The following is an 18,756-nucleotide window of genomic DNA, read 5'->3' as shown; positions in this document are numbered from 1 at the left end:
TTACCTAATTTGTATACTGCTCCGTGTACGGTGTATAATTCATCTTGGATAGTTCAGTTTGTATATTGGATTGTATTACCTATATAACAGACAAGCACCAAAGTTATAGTTATGCGTGTAAATCCAGGAGATGGCAGCAGAGCACTGCAAAACGCCCGGCGTACTCTAGTGTAGGTCAGTGTAGCAGGGAGGCAGCACAAAAATGTAGTCCTCTAACTGTATTAAAAGTGTTTATAATCTAGCTTTGGCTCTTGTAAAACCCTGTAATGCGTCATTTGGAATAATTTAATTTGGTCTAAAATTCAATCATCTTTGGTAAACCACAACCTTTCTTCTCATGTATTAATTATTTTAGCCGGTTGACTGATGTCTATGTGCATCCTGTGTATATGCTGATTGTTGAACAAATCACCATGAGGCAGAACATTGAGTGAAATATTGACAGGGCTTGATAAAAGATTATCACAGGCAACTCTGCAGACTCTAAAGAAAATGTGAATGAGAAGAAACTCTGGTTGTCTGTCATCGTGGTATTCTTGGGGAAATTAGTTAAAAACAAGACGTGGAGTGAAAATAAGTAGTTGTTGTACAAACAACTTAAAAACTTCAATAATTTACAACAGTGTACATTTTTTCAATCAAAAGTAATGATACTACTTATAATACTAAAATAAAAATGTCATGATGAAAACCCTAATCTCTCAGTGAAAACAAGAAACTGCACCAGTTTTCAGACAATTAAAAGTTTACTGCAGACCACATAATATCTCCAGCATGGCTTGACTGAATTAAAGACCATTGAAATGTTGCCATCGTTCCACTGATGGGACGAATGGGAAATCCAAAGTTATGATCAGAAGTTGTTTTAGATTATTATCTGCCCTTTTGTTCTTCCACTGGTTTCAAGGATCAGCTGACATGTCACTTTAAAAAAGTATTTTCCACTAAACCTCAGTGGTATCCAGTCTTGTACATACTGTAGTTGTGGTTTTATCTCCCTCTGAGCCAGATATTAAGAATAATCTACAGATCTTTTCGCTAATGTTTTCCTTTTAAAACTACTTTTCACCAGATGTAATGGAAAACCATCCAATGTACTTTTGTAAATGATCCAGAATATTGCTGATTAAAGAGACATTCAAGTTAAAAAAACATTTTCCAAACTTTGGGGCACCATGTTTATCTCAATATATAGGCAAAGGAAAATATTTGCTGCACATGGCAGGATACTATGTGTGGGTGTAAGTATGTAAATATATTTTTGTGATTAAGTTAAAACCTGCACAACACAAGAGTTCTTTGTCGACCCAAAAAAATCAAAGCATTATCTCATTTATCAGTGTAGTATAGGTGGCTGTTTATGACAAATCCCTGATAAAAATGTGTCTTCAGAAATCATTTATACATATTTACAAACACAAATAATTATTAATTATTGACTTGTGACAGTAGAGGCCTGCACATGATTCGCTGCCTTCCCAAAAAAAAAGATAAAAGTCCATTATTCTTCATCCGTGTTGAGTTCAGTAGCATCAGTCTTTTCCTCTGTATGTAATGTTTGTAAAGGTAGATGTGGCTCCTTTGTAGAGAGGATTGTGTCCCTGTTGGTCAAATACACAAAGAAGACATCAATTAAACTGAGTTTCAGAACAAACAAGTTCATTATTAAGGTTTAGTATTCTAGGCACATTTGAAAAAAGGAAACCAAGGGAAATGCAGAAGAGAAAGAAAAGTGTAACGTTTTCATTTCAGTTACTTAGTGAGCACCTTAGAACTACACTGTGTTTCTTAGTGGTTTCAGGTTCTTTGGGATTTAGGTGTGTTTTAGAGGCCTGTTAGTGTTACCAGTAAAGGATAATTAGCGTTACCTAATTTTAACCCAGCCCTTCCGCTGGCTTTTGTTCTGCTGGGAGGAACAGCATGCCCCAAAAATAATAAAAAACATCTTCAGAAAAGGAATCAGAGAGACTGCGTGTGTGGCCTTTTACGTGTTAGTGTCTGTGTTAAAGGTACAGTCATGATTGCATTAGTGTGTGCCATGTCACGCTAAAATAATTAATCCAAGGAAAGAAGATCATTTAGTGTTGTTTAATTTATCTTTTTTATTTACATCTAAATGAACCTTGACTATACCTTTCGTTAATCTAAGTTTTAAACAAAGAGCCTAATAAAGAATGTACACACACATGTCACCACGTGCTACATTTACTGACCGTGTCCCACTTGGCATGAGCGCGTTCTTCCTCAAATTTTGCAAACTCCCGTCTGTCGTGAATGGTGACCAGCAGTTTCCAGATGAGTAGAGCCGCCAAGCCGAGGAACAAGATAGCTCCTGCCACCGACAGAAGCACCACTAAAATGTCTGGACCCTTGGGGCACTCTGAATTAAGGGAAGAAAAATATATTTAAAATAATAATGAGAAGGGGACACAGGGGACGATTAGCCAGGAGGCAGTCCAGAGGAGGTGATAATAATTTCCATCCTGTCATGGCACTAGATGATGTTGCTAATGTTCCTCTGCTAAATGCTATTTTTTCAGGTTAAAAGTCTGCTTTTAAATCCTGAGAATATTCACTTGACACTTGTCATCCTAGTCATTTCATTATAAATAAATCTGCTCATTACCTTCTTGATTTATAATCGCTTTGTCCAGAACGTGTCAGAAAATGGGGTCCATCCCAGTTTCTCGAAATCCAAGGAGATTTTTTTTAAATGTTATTGTTCAATCTGACCATATATAAATATATTTATATTCACTTTATTATAATATAATAAAGAGAAAAGCACTGATTCTCCATTTTTGAGAGGCTGATAACACAGATTCCATACATTTTGGCATGAAAAATGACTAACTATTTATAGTTGCCAATGAATTTTCTGTCAATCACCTAATGGGTGCAGGTTTTAATTCTAGCATGAAGGCTTTTATTAGCGATATTATCTGTCGAGTGATGCAAGATTAGATCAATGGGACCTTTAAGGAGGATGGGTTGATGGGGAAATAGTAACCTCACACATCCAGGCCACAAACGTCCCTTCCCTCTTTATGATCTGGCAAAACTAAGGAGGACTTTGATTTGAAGAGTTTCATGCAGGCTGTACAAAAGATGTCTGGAATAACTCTCCCTCTAACGTGAAGGCTTATTTTCCACCATTAGATGTTTTGGGAAACTTTCTCCGAAATGAACCAACAAACATGTTTCCGAATTAATGGAGATAATTAACGAGAGCACTTTGAGGCAATGTACTGCTGAATCATTCTTTATTTGATGCCGACAACTTCTAGTCTAAATAGTTGTTTGAGAGGAAGTCACATGAACAGTCTAAATAGTTCACTGATTGGGTTTTGCCTGTTTTCAATCTGTATTCATTATCGACAATGCAAATGGCTCTTACTTGGAACCAGTTAGTTTAGTATGTTTTATTCCCAGATGAAGCAGATTAGCAGCATTACGCTCTTCACAAAGCTTCATAAGCCCTTAAACCTAAAAAACTTCTGAAGTGCAATAACAGTTTGTTTTATTGGGCACTTGGGGGCAGTGGAAACAAGCTGTAAATAAAAAACACTGACATATTGTCACTTTTAAATTGATATGTCTTACTTTTTAGCTAACAGTGGTCATTTATTCTATAATATGCCCCAACCAACACTTGAAATATTCATACCAGCTAGCCACTGACTTTGCCCATCTGCTGTGCCTACAATGATCTTTACAAACAACAGATGCGTGTTGTTACCAAAAAAGACACTTAAGCAGTGAGAGTGAACCAAACCAGTTAAGTTGTGGGCAGGAAAACCAAAACAATTAGCGGAATTAGCTGACAGTTGCTATTAAGCTGTGTGGAGCTGAGAGGGGGGATTCATCTCTGTGGGTTTGTCGCTGAAAGTGGCTTCTGTCACAGTAGTCATCTTATTCATAGTGAATAAAAGCTTTTCACCAAAGCTGCTATCATTTTGTTTGTTGAGCACCTTGTAGTGAATATAAATATGTTATGTGTGTTCATGGTTCCATGAAGCATGAACTGAAGTCTGGCAGCAATTGAGTTTCTTCATTGCAAAAATGTCTTACCTTCACACTTCTAGCCACCAGTGATGAGAGCCACCTGGTCCATATGTGTGAGCATCATTTGTTTGTCAGACTGGATGTATGTCTGTTTACTGTATGGGACTATTTGCAGTGGTGGAATGTAACTAATTACTTTAATCAAGTAAATTAGTACAATTTAGTCAAAACAATACTTAACTAAAGTATCACCATGTTATACTACTTTATACTTTTTACTCACTACATTTATTTATCACTCATAACATGGCCAGGTACATTTAAATACATAATATACTTATTTGATATAATGCACTACTATACTACTTATAAACCCAGTATTTAGCAAAGTCTCTCAAATTTGCTCCACGCTGACAAACTTTAAAATACTGGGTAAAATAATATTCTCAAATAATACAATTCTGTGAAAGACCAATTTGCCTACTGGGTACTTTTCTTCTGATACTTCAGTACATTTAGCTGATAAATCCTTTGTACTCTAAACTATTCTGAAATGAGCTATGTGCATAATCAGTACTTTTACGTTTTGTACTTGAAGTACATTTTCCTGCTAATACTTTTGTACTTTTACTCAATTAGCATTTTGAAATCAGGACTTTTACTTGTAATGGAGTATTTTAAGACCATAGTGTTTCTGCTTTTACTTAAGTAAAGGATCTGAGTACTTCTTCCTCTGACCATTTCTCTGTGTGCGGGACAGCACATACAAATGTGCATCGTAGTGTTGGGTAACATAGTGGGGCAACCAGGGTGAACTTTTACTGCCGTCTTCAAAGCGTTTCTCCTCTTCCTCTCCCCATTACTTCCTTCTATTTACTGCTCTTTGGATCCTATCGCCCGATTCATTATGGCGTATATGTAAAAGTCAGGTTGGTGCTTTGAGACTATTTTTTAATTATCAACTTCAAAATTATGTAAAAAATTGCTAGCCACCTTTTAAGCGCCTGGTTTCCATCTTATCCTCTTTGCCTCTGTTCTCCTTTGTTACACACGTACATGTTTCCTTTCTAAAATGCTCTCTATCCCTTTCCTTTGCTTGCTTAGTTTCTTCTCTTATTCTCATGCGTTCCTTCTGGAAGAACATGCCGAATCAGCGGGTTCCTAGAGGAGCAGGGCAGCTGTTAACGACCCTCTTTGACACGGCGGGGTTCCCTGTGTTCAAGGCAAATGTTGGTGTACTTCTCTGCTCTCCAGTTGCGCCTTAATTAAACACACACATTCATTAAAGGCAGACCTAGGGGCAGACTTTCTTTGCGGGCACTGGTGGTCATTAAAGGCTTTCTTACCTCCCCACACTCTTTCTATTTGGCCGCTTTACAAGCAGATGAAGGGCAGGCCGCAGGGAAGTGACAACTTGTACTTGGGTGGAGAAAAAAAACACTGATTGTGAAGGCAAGTGTGCTTGTTTGGCTGAATGGAGATGCTTTTGTGGTTGTAGATTCAATCCTTTTTATCTGAACTGTCATTTCTTCCATTGTGCTTCCCTCATCGCTTTCACACTTACTTACCAACCTCCCCAAGCGTTTCAAAGTGCTGTTTTGGCAATGCTGTCTTAAAGGCAATCAGGTTGCTTTCAGTTTTCCACAAAGAGGAGCAACTACCAACCATTTTGGTTTCCACAGTTCAACTGCCCCCTATTTTTGCTAATGGGAATTGGGCAACATGACTAACAATAACTTTAAATTGACCTGGTAACTGGGGAACGCTGTTATCTGGGAGAACAGAAGCACTTCTGTCTTCCTGTTTAGTTAAGAAACAACTCGACTAAACCCGTTCGACCGTAGACAGGATTGCATAACGTTTAATATTCTCTTCTTTAAGCGCTTGTTCTGGTCCTTACCAAATATCTGCCGCGTTATCTTTGAACTCCTCGACATTCTTCACCAGTTTGTTGCTAACTTTGTGTTTTGTGTAGAGGTTTGTGTGTAGTATGTTCATCTCTTACCTGGCTCTTTGACGACAAACAAGATGGACTTGCCGCTGGAGTCCTCATAGTACTGGAAACGCTCCACACAGTCATCCTCATCTTTGTAAGTGCAGTTCACAGCATTTGTATCATGAAGCACTGCATGAACATTCAAGAAAAAAAATTCAAGTATAACAATTGGTAAAGGCACTTTTGGTGTAACAGGTACCTCAACATCTTAAGAAAGCTGCAAAACACATTGATATTTGTTAGATGTAACATGGAGCAACTTTAATAAACTCCCTTTTCATTTCACATATCTTTAATCATAGAATTGTTTAAGAAGCTTTTTCTGTTATATCGATTTCATTTCTTATATAATGGCGTCTATTTGGACTACATTCAAATCGGGATGCTGTGTTTAAAAAAAAATAAGAAATCCATCATTCTTCCTCTCATACATGGCCACTTTCATTCAAAATCAATAGCATTGTTGCTCAATTCTACACATTCAGGGGTTTTGCTTCTAAGATCTCATCATTTAAAAAAAAAAAAACTTTTTAATGCTATTCTATTTCAGAAATATTTTGGACTGTTTATTTCTTGTGTCTTAATTTCTCTCATGTACATTGCCTTGTTTTATGCTGCTGCAATGCAAACATTTCCCAAATTGGGATCAATAAAGTACCTATCTATCTATCTATTAGCAACAGTTATAACATTTTCTCACCTATTTCATCCACAAGCACAATCTCATCCTTGCAGATTCGAAAGCAGGTGTTGTCGTCGAACAGCTTGCCCCTCTTAAAGTGTTTGCACTCCACACACTCCCTTTAAGAAGGAAACAAACATCAGGTCATCATTTCAAATCACTTTTTAGAATACTGATTATGATATATGTGTGCAGACTCACTTCTTCATGGTGCAGGCGTCGGGGCAGGTGGGGCACTTGTCACACGTGGCCCCGTAGGCCCCTGGCTGGGTGCACTCACAGGCCCCACACTCACAGTGACCCCTCCCATTGCACAGCAAGCCCACGTTAGACATACAGGTGTCAGTACGTCTGGAGCAGTTACAGTTCTCACCCTGCCAGTCTGGGTCACACTGGCAGAAACCACAGTTACAGACGCCATGGCCTGTCAGGGAAAAGAAGGATAGAGGAGATTCTAAAACATTGTTTACCAATACAACTACAATTTCAACACGTGCTATTTGGAGTAAAATAGCAAAAGAGGAAGCAATTAAACAAAATAATCTATCAATAGAAGTAGTACAAAAACAGGGGTGTGGTTGGTGTTGTGAAAGAGGGAGGAAAGAAGAGGATGGCATGTCTGTAATTTCAGTTGTTGTGCATCATTTGTTTTAAACAACTATTTTGATAAGCTTGTTTTTATGACTTTATCATTCCATGTTATAAACCATTGAGTTCATATCTCCCCGGAGCACAGCCTGTCACAACAGGACACCTTTGGGAAATGTTGTTCCTCTAGTATCTAAAATAAAGTTATGTGAGCTGGAACAATGTCTGATGGTCAGAATGAGTTGGTAATGACTGGACGTGGTACCACAAAGACTCATGAATATATTTACCACAAGCTGTGTCATTTTCAGTATTTTCCCGCTGCGATGACAACTCTTAACTTTGAGAAATGACTTGGTCCCTCTCTTTACAGACACGGTACCAGGTTTTTACAACAAAGTGAAATAAAAGAACAACGCGTTTACCTCCGTGTTACATTTGATTCATTCATAATCAGTGTTTTGTCTTGCTAGGACATTTCATAGCTCCATACGTATTGTATCTCTTGAATTGTGATCCAAAACAATGGGAAAGCAGAAGTTGTAGCTTGTGTTCCTACAACTGTTAAAGTGATTGTGTGTCTGTGGTGTCTGGAAAGCTTTTATTTTGAGCTGCATGATTCAGTGTCGGTGTGTATGTGGGTACATTTAGGCACATTGGTTTGCTGTTGTTCATGTACGTGTGATGTGTGCATGCAAGAGAGTGACAATGCAGAAAACATTGTGGTATATCGCTGCAAAACAATGTTCAGATAAACAATGAGACAGGAAGGTTCTTGGGTCAGTGGATCTGTCATTACCACTCGACCAAAGGACCACTGGCTTTTAATTAGACCTTTCTGTGGGGGGAGCAAAGAAGACTATGGTCCTCACACTGAAAAAGGTATTTCAAGACAACAGCAGACCATGTTTTACACACAGAACAATTCCAATTCTCCCCCGCTTAGCCCTTTCCTGACCAAACATGGGTTTATTTTTAGCCCCATTACACCACACATGCCAAAGTGTAAGCAGAAAGGTATTTTCATGTTAATCTGCGGTCTTTGGGGAATACAGCCAAAACATTTCTGAGTGAGAGCAGCGAAAGGGGGGTGAGCGATACATGATAACTGATGACGTATTGAAGTTTGAGGCAGTCTGTGCCAAAACGTGGCCTAATGCAATTTTTAAAGCTGAATTATGACATACCCTTAGCAAAACATATATAACTAGTTATACGTTACTAAAAGGAAATGCCACAATAAAGAAGAGCACTTATTTTGCCTCCATGATCTCTAATTTTCTTCCTGCTTATTCTATACTTTATATTAGCAGTTGTTTTGAATTCTGTTGAGGTTTAGATGAGAAGACTAATGCCACTTTCCATCATACAAAAATCGGAACCCTTCCCTGTTACCCTTGTGTGTTAGTCTATGCTAATATAAGCTAACCGGTTGCTCTCTTTAGCTTTTTTTAAACTGACAAAGGACAATCTTGTAATCTAATACTCAGTAAGAAAGCAAATGAGTGTATTCCCCAAAATGATGGACTATTCCTAGTATAGTTTATTGCAAAAGATAAGAAAGAGATAACCTCTAGCTGTCAGTAATGAAAGCAAATAAACTACCGTACCATTGGGAAGAGACGGACAGCATGCTATGCATTGTCTAACCCCTACTTAACACAGCTAATCTCACTTGAAGAATCGCTATTAAAATACTTATTACAAACATCTTCAGAGTATGATGTGTTATGACTTCTTGCTGACATAATGTCTCTTAAAACATGGAGGATCTTGAGGCTCTGAGTTAAAGCTCTTAACAAGTATCAAAAACAAACTCATTCCCACAGAAAAGTGATTCAACTCTGAAGTGAGCCACCGTTAAACTTAAAAAGTGTTCTCTGTGAATGAATCCTGCTGAACTCCATGGTACAAAAGCACGGCTCGGCTGACAAAAACATACAACCTGAACACACGCACACAGGGTGAACAAACTAAATCATGTTTATTATAAGTGGAGCCATGTCCTGGGCAGGAGGCACGGTTGTTTTTGTATGTAATTCCCCCCAGATGAGGTGGGTGGCAAGTCAGTGTGGTGAGGGGGACTGCCAACTCTCAGAACAAAAGCAGGCTACTCTCATTCTCTATTACTCTACCACAGACAGTCAGTGGGCAATTTTAACCTTCTTTGTCTATTAATTGTATCCATATGCTTGCTGTGTGCTGTAAAAACTGAATAGTATAATATTTTGGGAAAGCAGCAAATCACATATAATCATATTGGAGATGCCGTGACCCTTTTGCCATTTTTGAATAACAAATGACTTTTTGAAGACAATTTGTGAGTCATTTATTAAGAGAAAAGTCAGAACTCAGTTGTTCCAGATTCTCCATTGTGACCATTTGATGGTTTCTACAATCTTTGGGTTTTAGACTGGTCATACAAAACGTGACATCAGAAGATGTCAGCCTGGTGTTTGTGATATGACCAGTGGCGGACTGGCCATCGGGACGTTCGGGACGAATCCCTATGGGCCGGTACTGAAGTGGGCCAGTCGGACGATGTGGGTCGGTCGGATAAGACACTAGCAACCCCCGACCCCCGTCGACAATTTACTAGCAGTATTTACTTTTACTTGCGGTACCAAGGTGGGCCGGTCAGATAAGTCACTAGTACCCCCCCCCCCCCCACCCTTGACAATTTACTAGCAGTATTTACTTGCGGTACCGAGGTGGGCCGGCGGTACCGAAGTGGGCCGGTCGAGAGTCCCGGGCTGATTTGTAGTCCCAGTCCGCCCCTGGATATGACTGTGATGGGCTTTTTTCACTTCTGCCTTAGCATAAGTTGCAGTTGTTGATTAACATTTTTGTCAATAAACTATTACCCTCTCATTGTTTCTCTTTTCATTTCGTTTAAGATGCTCGGGCCCCTACAGTAGATAGAAAACAGGATCTTACCTGAGCACAGATCCCCCTTGTAGCGCAGGCAGTTGAAGTCGTCACACTCACACAGCTTTCCCCAGACCTTTCCAAAGTCGCTGTTGTGACACACACACTGTCCGCACAGACAGTCCCCCCGGCCACTGCAGATGGCAGACTGGGGTCCTCTGGAGCCCGCGGGCCCGCTGCAGCGGTCCTGCTCCGTGGGGTTATAGTCCCCCTCGGCACACTCGCAGTGCGGCCCCAATCGACCCGGGTGGCACTGGCAGATGCCGCACTCGAAGGTGCCGTTGCCATGGTTGCATTTGGGGCTGTTGGGCTGGGCCTTGTTCTGGCACTTGCAGTCGCACTCAAAGTTGACGGTGATGGAGAGAGAGTCCTTGAAGCCCACCGGCTTAATGATGAAGGTCTTCTTCTTCTGTTTGGGGCAACCACGAGCTCTAGCTTCAACACTGAAAGACACCTGGAGGAGAGGAGGGAAGTCAAGTTAAAATAATCCATGATTAGGGTCAAAGTCATGCTTAGAGCCCTCTTTATTCGATTTTTCATGACATTTTCTGCATCCACACTTAAAACAAGCCATTCTTCTATATCAACCTGGTGTGGATTACCTAACATGTAAAAGCACTTAAATGGTTCAGTTAATGGTCATTTAATGGCCGCTCAAATTGTGGGCATTCTCTGTGGAAACTGCACAAAGACCTGACACAGGGAAGGCCTCCATGTGTGTTAAGTCAAAGTATTTGTTCATTCAGCGCTGTATCCAAATCTGGTAAATGTCCAAAAGGGGGAGAAGTTACTACATCTGGAGAGACAACCATATATGGAAAAATAAGAGGGGCTTAGGCAGAGAGAAGAAATGTACCGAGGCCAACAAATGTCACCTGGAGCGAGAAGAGAACAAGGAAAAGAGCCAAACAAGCTGTGATGAAGAAAAAATGCTAAATAAAAGGAAATAAAAGCATACTTTAAGCAGACAGTTTGCTCTAAATGCAGATGGCAGAAGTACAGAAGAAGGATGGAAAAACATCATTTAGGAATCAAAAACAGACCTCAGTTTATCCAACATCTGCTTTTAACACCACCAGGAAATCCTACAGCCAGAAGGGAGGTGAAAGAAGAAGGTGCAAAATAGTACATGGAAAAAACTAACATGGTATTTCTGCAATTGTATGATAACAGCCAGACACATTGGCGGGACAATTGACAATACTGTTACCAACCTGTGTAAATGCAGCCACCCACATGTAACATACTTCAAACACATTTTCTTTAATAACAACTTTCATTATCGTAATCATTTTTTTTTAGGGAATTTTACAAAATAAAGTATCATTTTCTTTTTACCTCTGCAACCTACTTATCCTTGTTACAGGATGTTTACATCATTTCAAGACATTTCCTGTGACAAAGAGCGACGATGACAGTACTACTACATTTCAATGCAACCGTTTCCCAGCTAGTAAAACAACAAAGTTCTCCTTCAAACTTTCCTTCAAGCTAACATTTTCCTGGTAATAAAGTCACTCTTAAGGAGTCATAGGCCAAAAAAAGGGAGGGCGGGGTATGGACTGACCGTATCCCCTATCTTGAGCCCAGAGCAGGATTTGAGGCCAGGGATGAGCTCTCCATTCAGACAGGTGGCATTGAAGGACAGGGACAGCTCCTCCGGGACGCCTTGAAGCTCCAGCTCCACCTTGGACCGGATTTTCTGTTAACAGCAATGAAGAACAACAGTGGGAAACACATACACATGGAGGAATGAGTATGTAGGGTAGCACACTGTGGCCAAAAATCACATGTTAGGTGTCAATTTGGGTTGTGCGGAGCCAAATCCCATTTTCTTCTACAACTACATGTAAGCCAATAAACTCATTTAAGTGTGCACACATTAGCAAACACGCTTGTATGCACATCTCTACACAAATTAACAGCTATGACTATTAAAGCTACATTTGTCAGCAAATTCACTTGTTCCCTGCATAATAAATTCAAATAAAACATAGATAATGAAAAACAGCCAGTAACCTCCCACATTTGGTCAGCTTCACACCTCGGCCTACAGTATGTGGAATTTTTTTGTAGACTTTTGCTCGACAGTGTGTATGACTCAAAGGCTGTGGGTGTGTGTCAGCAAACACATGTCATCCACTGAAACACTGTCTAGTCGAAATGTGTGTGTATAACACTTACAGCGTAGGCTTTCAGAATGAGCTGAATAACGTTGCCCGAGTCGTTCGACAGTGTTCCTACTGTGGTGCCAGGAATCAGCTCACTGTAGTTCTACAAGACAGAAAGACAGACAGACAGAAGGTTGTCATCCTACACAGTCAGGGAAACTATTAATGAATGTACTAATTAATAGAAACAAGGTGTAATAGTTTGATGTCTTACATTCTTACACTTTAAAACTGATGCATACAATGTTATTTAACATCTTGACTTGTGTTCCTTTATGGCCAATGGGAGTTTGATATGCATGTCCTCTATTTCTTCTCCTGTTATGAATTTCTTAATAATAGTTTGCATATTGCTGCGCTCAATAGCGTATCATAGGGATTCATTTTCAGTTTCCAATGCAGGATCCAAGAATGTCAGTTTAAAACCAGCGAGGTTTGGAGGACTTTAGCTACAGTGTGTTTAAGATTACATGATTACTGTGTTGGATTTGTCACCCTCTCAATTTCAGTTTTCAAATATTGGCCTAATTTCCTCTTTTAAACAGAACTTGAAGAGAATAAAATCCTGGATGTTCTCAGTGTGAATGCAGAGCTACTGACCTGGTACAGAGGAACCACAGGGTTGGTGACGGCAAAGATGAGATTGATGTTGTTCTCCGACGTCTTCTCTGTGATCAGAGCTAGAGAAGGGTAATCCTGAGGAGAGAGTGTGTTTAGCAAACATAAACTCTAATATATTCCTTTTCATACGTAAAACAAAGGGGTGACATTGTCTCAGTTTCTCTCTCACTCTGTTTCTGTCTAAGGTCTGCGCACCAAAAACACACTTACGGTTAACACTAACCATGGTGGTAGACATGCTGTACATATTGTCAGAGTTGAGGTGGCACTTCCCGTCGTTTGGCTGCACGATTCCAGCCAGACGACCATCCAGAGCCATGTGAGTCTTAGCGTCCGAGGTGAAGATCAGAAGGTGGGAAGCACCGGGACGCCAACCGATCCGCTCCTGGAACACATTAAGGCAGGTTCAAGCAAAAAGAAGGAAAGTCAAATTATTTAAATGAGCTTTTGAAGGAGGAATTACTTTTTTTCGGCCCTCATCTAAAACAGGAAAAACTCTTTAAAGGTCACCTATTATGCAATATCCACTTTTATACATACATATGTGTCCCCTCTGCGTTAAGAGATTGTGAACGTTTCAGGAAAAAATATTCGTTCACTTTTTGTCCTGATCCATTTATATAAAAACCTGTCTGAAAATGAGCTGATCAGATTTTGGCCACTTTATGATTTCATAACGTTTTTTTGGCTGATGTAACCATTAGCGAATAACCCCCCCCCCCGCACACACCTTATCACCTGAATCTCCTCCTAGAGCACCATTGTGTTCTTTGTAACCAAATATCTCTCAGAGGGGCGTGGGGAGCAGCAGTTCATTTACATTTAACGTAACAGACACAGAATCAGCACTTTTGAAACAGGGCTGAAACAGAGGGGATTATGGGATGCTGCATTGCATGATCTGTTTGGTATTTGGAGCCAAACACTTCAGAGACATCTTTTGTATATATCTGAGACCTATAATATATTGATGAAAAACAGTATGATAGGGGACCTTTAAGATCAACTTCTGTTTAAATTTCTATAAGTGTGAGAAGGAAACAACGACTATAAGATCAAATCAGAGTCATGTGTGTGAGACGGTGGGTGAGTCTCTCCACCTTGCATACGGCAGCCTGGACGATGGCATCGAAGCCTCCCTCGGGGGCATCTCGGTTCCTGGACACCATCTGCTTCTTCACTTCCTCCGTGAAGCGGCCCACCTCCTCCGTCAGGGACAGAACGTGTTTGTAGCCAAACTGTGGCAGGCAGGTGGTGTTAATGCTGTCAATGAAGCAGAGAACATCAAGAGTTCACTAGGGCTGCTGTTTGATTCTTCATTCATTTCAACATCTGTATATGTCATTGTAAAAAATGTGTGGCCTCCATAAATTATTAAAAGCAGTTCAATTGTATTAAAGCAAGAGGGGTTAATTAACATTTAATTAAAAGTCTCTCCTACACTGCTGCTTGACCCCTTTTTCTCTCTGTATTTCACATTATTATTGGACTAAAATTCCCCCCTTTTCTTATCTTTTACACAAACATTCCTGGTGGCTGGAGCTCAGCAGACTGTGTGTAAAGCAAGTGACCCCCTAGAGACCCTAAACCACTAATTCCCCCTCAGAGGAGCCTTTGGCCGGAGTAACAGCCTTTAGCATCAGGACGCTCTGATTCTCCGGGCAGACCTTTAGCATCAGGACGTTCTGAGTCTCCGGGCAGATTACCTGCGGCTGATTCCCAGTAGCTGACCTAGCACCACTGTTAAGCCTTTAACAAGTGCTGTGACTCCGGGCATGTTTGCGTTTTGACTTTGCAACACTGTGTTTAAAGGTGTCCTCACTATAATGACATCAGCTACCTTATGAAGCTAGTTTTTCACAAGCAGACATAAACAACCAGTGAAATCAACACCAGTGGGTAATAATTAAGAATACAAAACAATGGTAAATGCAACCACAAAAATAATCTTTCTATAACAAAGGGATCTGGATTCTGTTTAGGTACCTATATGAGGCCCACTGTTCAAAATGTCAGTGTAGTTGGACAATGACAATCTTAAGTCCCAGACTACATACATAACCTAAAACAAATAAAAAAAGCAATAAAATGAGTGCAAGAAGAAACAGAGTAGAAATAAATGGTGCAAGAGAATGTGACAAGACTAAAGTGCAAGTAATGCAGGATAATTAAATTACTATATACAAGTAACCAAGTTTGAATAACGCCCATAAAGTTGCATAATACTGTACGAAGAATTTATTATAATTGTCTTTTACCTGTAGCAGGGGTTCTTCACAGCCTCTTTGGGGGAGATGTACATGTAAGGCGAGAGCGGCTTGTCCACAAAAGCTCCAAAGCCCATGCGGAGGTTGCTGGTGGTGCGGTTCATGGCCTCGGCCAGGCCTTTTCCCAAAGTCCTCAGGCGGAAGAGGTCATCGTTCATGGAGTAAGAGAGATCCATGAGGTAGTAGAGATCCACAGGGTAGTCCTCTACCTGACGCACCTTCACTGTGAAGCGCTTAGCATCATCTTGGAAGGGAGATACAGAAACATAATTTTTAAATAGATTTTCTTCATGGTACATCTTTTATAAAAATGTTCTTGATATTCCCCGATCTCTCCACTTCAGGATGTCAGAAACGTCATTCCTTACCTGGCCTGAGGGTGATTTGTAGTCTCTGTGGTTTAATCTGTGTGACATCTTGCGTGGCCCCTGCTGCCTTGTTGCTGAGGGGCCGGTCCTCGATCACCTGCAGTTTGCTGATTGGAGACTCCAGAGAAGACGTAGCACAGCCTGCTGCCACCAGGTTACTCTTCAGGTCACACCGGGAAGATCTGGCAAACCCCTGGCCGAAGTCCTGACAGAAGAGGCATGTACATTTTATACAGAGAAGCAGTCAGCTGTTCAAAGGTATTTTATGTGTTAAAAATGTGTCATACAGATGTTTATTTAGAGAATTCCCATCTGGAATAAAGCTTTGTTGAGAGATAAGGGCATGTTGGATCGATTTGAAGGATCTGTGATGAGGAAGTTCAACATTATGTTCCTGTCAAACTAATTTCTTGGAATAAAGATGCACTCCAACATCTTCGCAACACAATTAAGCAAATTCCCCCTCAAATTAAAAAGACCATCCCATTTGAACACTGTCTGACAGTTTAACCAGTCTCATCAATGGTCCAAGTGAAGTCATCCTGAGAAAATAGGGCACTTGTGTGAAAGGCTCCGTGTGTCGACTCCACGTTCTACAATGATAAATCACTTCAGATTAGTTTGAACCATGACTACATCCACATGCAGTCACACAAGGACAGTCACTGTGTCTAAAGTGCCTGGATTTCACTTTCAAAATGGAATTCATATTCACCTGGACACATTTGATGTTGTAAAAACTGAAATTTCTCAACCAAATTAAGCGGTTAAAAAGGAGATATGTACCACTGTTGGCTTGCAAAATGTTCATTGCCTGAATGAAGTGAAGTGGAAAAGGAACCCACCTCCTGTAAGCACCACGCACAGCTGGGGTGAACAGCCAGACACTGCTTGCATGTGCTGGCCCCTCTGGAGGTGCAGACGTTAGAACCTGTAACCAAACGCTGAGCTGCTTAGTTTTAACAAAAGCAGCCAACAGCAATTAGTGTTTACCTTATTTTTGGGTTGTTGCTGTTGTTGTTGTTGTTACTGATTTCAATTCAAATTAAACACATATATTATATAGTATGAGGAACTTGGCTAAGGAGCAGAGTTTAGGTATATTTGATGAGAACAAGTTAAAGAAAAACAGTTTTTTTAGAGAAATCAAACCAATTAGCAAAATGAAACACAAATGAGAAGTGTTAGGCAAGTGAGTAAAAATACTAATTCTACATACCTAATGTCCTTGTGTTTCCACTCACTGTCATAACTATCAGCATTTTCCTTTTTATTACTGCCGATTTTCATTCCATATTTTATTCCTTTTTATTCCATTCAATTTCTATGTAAATACTACTGTTGTATTTTACTGTATTATTTATTATTTTTTAAATTTTTCTAGTTCTCTGTTTTTGTTTTGTTTTTTGTTTTACTTTTATGTATGCACCAGAACATCAAGTCAAATTCCTCGTACGTGTCAACCTACCTGGTAATAACCCTGTTTCTGATTCTGATTCTGATTCAAAGGCAGGAAAACACATGCACATTTCACAAATAAACATCACTGACACTTGAATTGGAGAAGGACATGCAGATCTGTGCAATCCAATTAATCTGAAAGCATATTCTTTTTAGGAGAGTTGAAATCTGGTTTGATGTTTTTTTCTCCCTGGAATATTTTTTGGGCTGCACGGGCAAAACATTTAAACTACATGTCAGCACCTACCGCATACTCCCGTTATTCCAATGCAGATGTAAAGACACATCCATAGTGTCCTGCCCGCCGGGAGAGCACCCATCCTGGTGCGGCTCTGAGAGGAAAGAGCCTGCCAACGGGCTCTGCTGGAAGTACAAGCAGACCAAAAGAAGAAAAAACTCTCTTCATCTGCAATCGACACAACTCCAAATAGAGTCAAATGTCTTAACGCCACCCCCTCCCATTCCCCTCATCTACAGCTCTCATTATCATACTATTAACTGCAGTGGGCGGGAAAAGTGCAGCATCCACAATCTGTGAGTGAGAGGAGGTTTTCTTTTGGAGAAGCCGAGGAGGGCAGGTCTGAGCATCAAACATGTTACTTGTTAAACCAGTTGGTAAGTTGTTTTGCACCCTGGTGTCTGTTCTGAATCTGTTACTCAATATTGCGTACGGTCTAGCTAATAATAATAATATTCAAATGTCATATAAATGTGCATATCTCTCGGCACTACAATAGGCCTATATTTTAATTAGAAGAGACAAATAGCTTCCGCAAAAAAAACTATTTATACTGTAAGTTCTCAGTGGAAAATGTAGGTTTTATTGGCTGAATCGCTGAGTTGTGATGTGTTTGCTTTATATTACATGCAAATCAGCAATAGGCGAACTGTAATCAAGTTTATATGAGGTTAGTGTATACTGCTCACTAGTGGACATCCGCTGTAAGGACGAGTTTCACTTCTTGGTAGGTCTGAACCGTCTGAACACTTTAGCTGCAGGGTGTTCAAGGAAAAAGCAGACTTGTTTCTGTTATTTATGGCACAAATGACCGAATAATGACTTAAAGATAGGTTGAAAACGTAACTTTGATCAAATAATAGTTTAGCCTATTATTTAAAGCACTATTTATCGGTTGTCCTACTGAGCTACATCTGGTTGTAGTTTGTAATACAACAAATCGGTGCTTTTTGGAGAGCTAAGTGTCTCTGTTAGCCAAATTCTGACTAAATTGCGTATTTTTCACAAGCTGTAAATTGCTGTGGAGCCACATTGAGTAAACTACAATTATTCGGCAAGAATATTTCTTCATAGTCAATGTAAGCTTACCACAGTGGTCGTCGTAGAATTAACTATTTGCTCCATTTGTTTCAATTACAAAGTAAGTCAAAACTTCAACTAATATCCAACCGTCTTTCTCGTTTTTTTCTACCTCTCTTTATTTTGATTTGTATTCCCGGAAGTAGGCCTAAAGTACGTGATCTGATTAACACGTCAATTATGAACCCCTCAAGCAAGGCAAACATTTGTGTTTAAATGTTTCCCACAGTACAAGCTAACTTTTCTTTAAAATACATTAGTATGGTTAACAATGGCTGGACAACACAGGTTTTAATGTGAATATGATAGTGGCTTAATAAGTACATTTAACATCCTGCATAACTATATTGT

General features: G+C 39.9%; 1 protein-coding gene across 4 annotated transcripts; it reads right to left on the bottom strand.

Moving 5' to 3' along the window:
• Positions 1 to 665: 665 nt before the first annotated feature.
• On the bottom strand, positions 666 to 18,556 carry LOC307025013 (integrin beta-3-like). 4 transcript variants are annotated; one of them, XM_079659594.1, is made up of 16 exons: positions 18,415 to 18,556; positions 17,335 to 17,450; positions 16,472 to 16,575; positions 15,627 to 15,831; positions 15,250 to 15,502; positions 14,092 to 14,254; positions 13,215 to 13,376; positions 12,971 to 13,066; positions 12,384 to 12,473; positions 11,767 to 11,901; positions 10,209 to 10,653; positions 6,885 to 7,107; positions 6,702 to 6,802; positions 6,011 to 6,130; positions 2,214 to 2,380; positions 666 to 1,601 (listed from the first exon to the last, which is right to left on the bottom strand). In XM_079659594.1, exons 2-16 carry the CDS (start codon positions 17,405 to 17,407, stop codon positions 1,533 to 1,535), a joined length of 2,406 nt encoding a protein of 801 aa, XP_079515720.1. In that variant the 5' UTR covers positions 17,408 to 17,450; positions 18,415 to 18,556; the 3' UTR covers positions 666 to 1,532. The 4 variants fall into 4 exon arrangements, with proteins under 4 accessions (XP_079515720.1, XP_079515722.1, XP_079515721.1 ...); XM_079659596.1 differs by having other exon boundaries at positions 16,472 to 16,557; XM_079659595.1 differs by having other exon boundaries at positions 17,335 to 17,447; positions 18,415 to 18,547.
• Positions 18,557 to 18,756: the final 200 nt, after the last annotated feature.

This window comes from Notothenia rossii (assembly GCF_949606895.1).
Source record: "Notothenia rossii genome assembly, chromosome: 11".
Lineage (NCBI taxonomy): Eukaryota > Metazoa > Chordata > Actinopteri > Perciformes > Nototheniidae > Notothenia > Notothenia rossii.
This window is presented reverse-complemented; position numbering and strand designations above follow the sequence as displayed.

Bases quoted from the DNA above. Each gene is read 5' to 3' on its own strand.
- LOC307025013 (XM_079659594.1), bottom strand. From the start codon at position 17,407: ATGGGTGCTCTCCCGGCGGGCAGGACACTATGGATGTGTCTTTACATC. The intron at 16,576-17,334 runs GTAGGTGCTGAC...AAAACTAAGCAG, and splicing joins TGGAATAACGGGAGTATGCG to CTCAGCGTTTGGTTACAGGT. The intron at 1,602-2,213 runs GTCAGTAAATGT...TTTGACCAACAG, and splicing joins CTCATGCCAAGTGGGACACG to GGACACAATCCTCTCTACAA.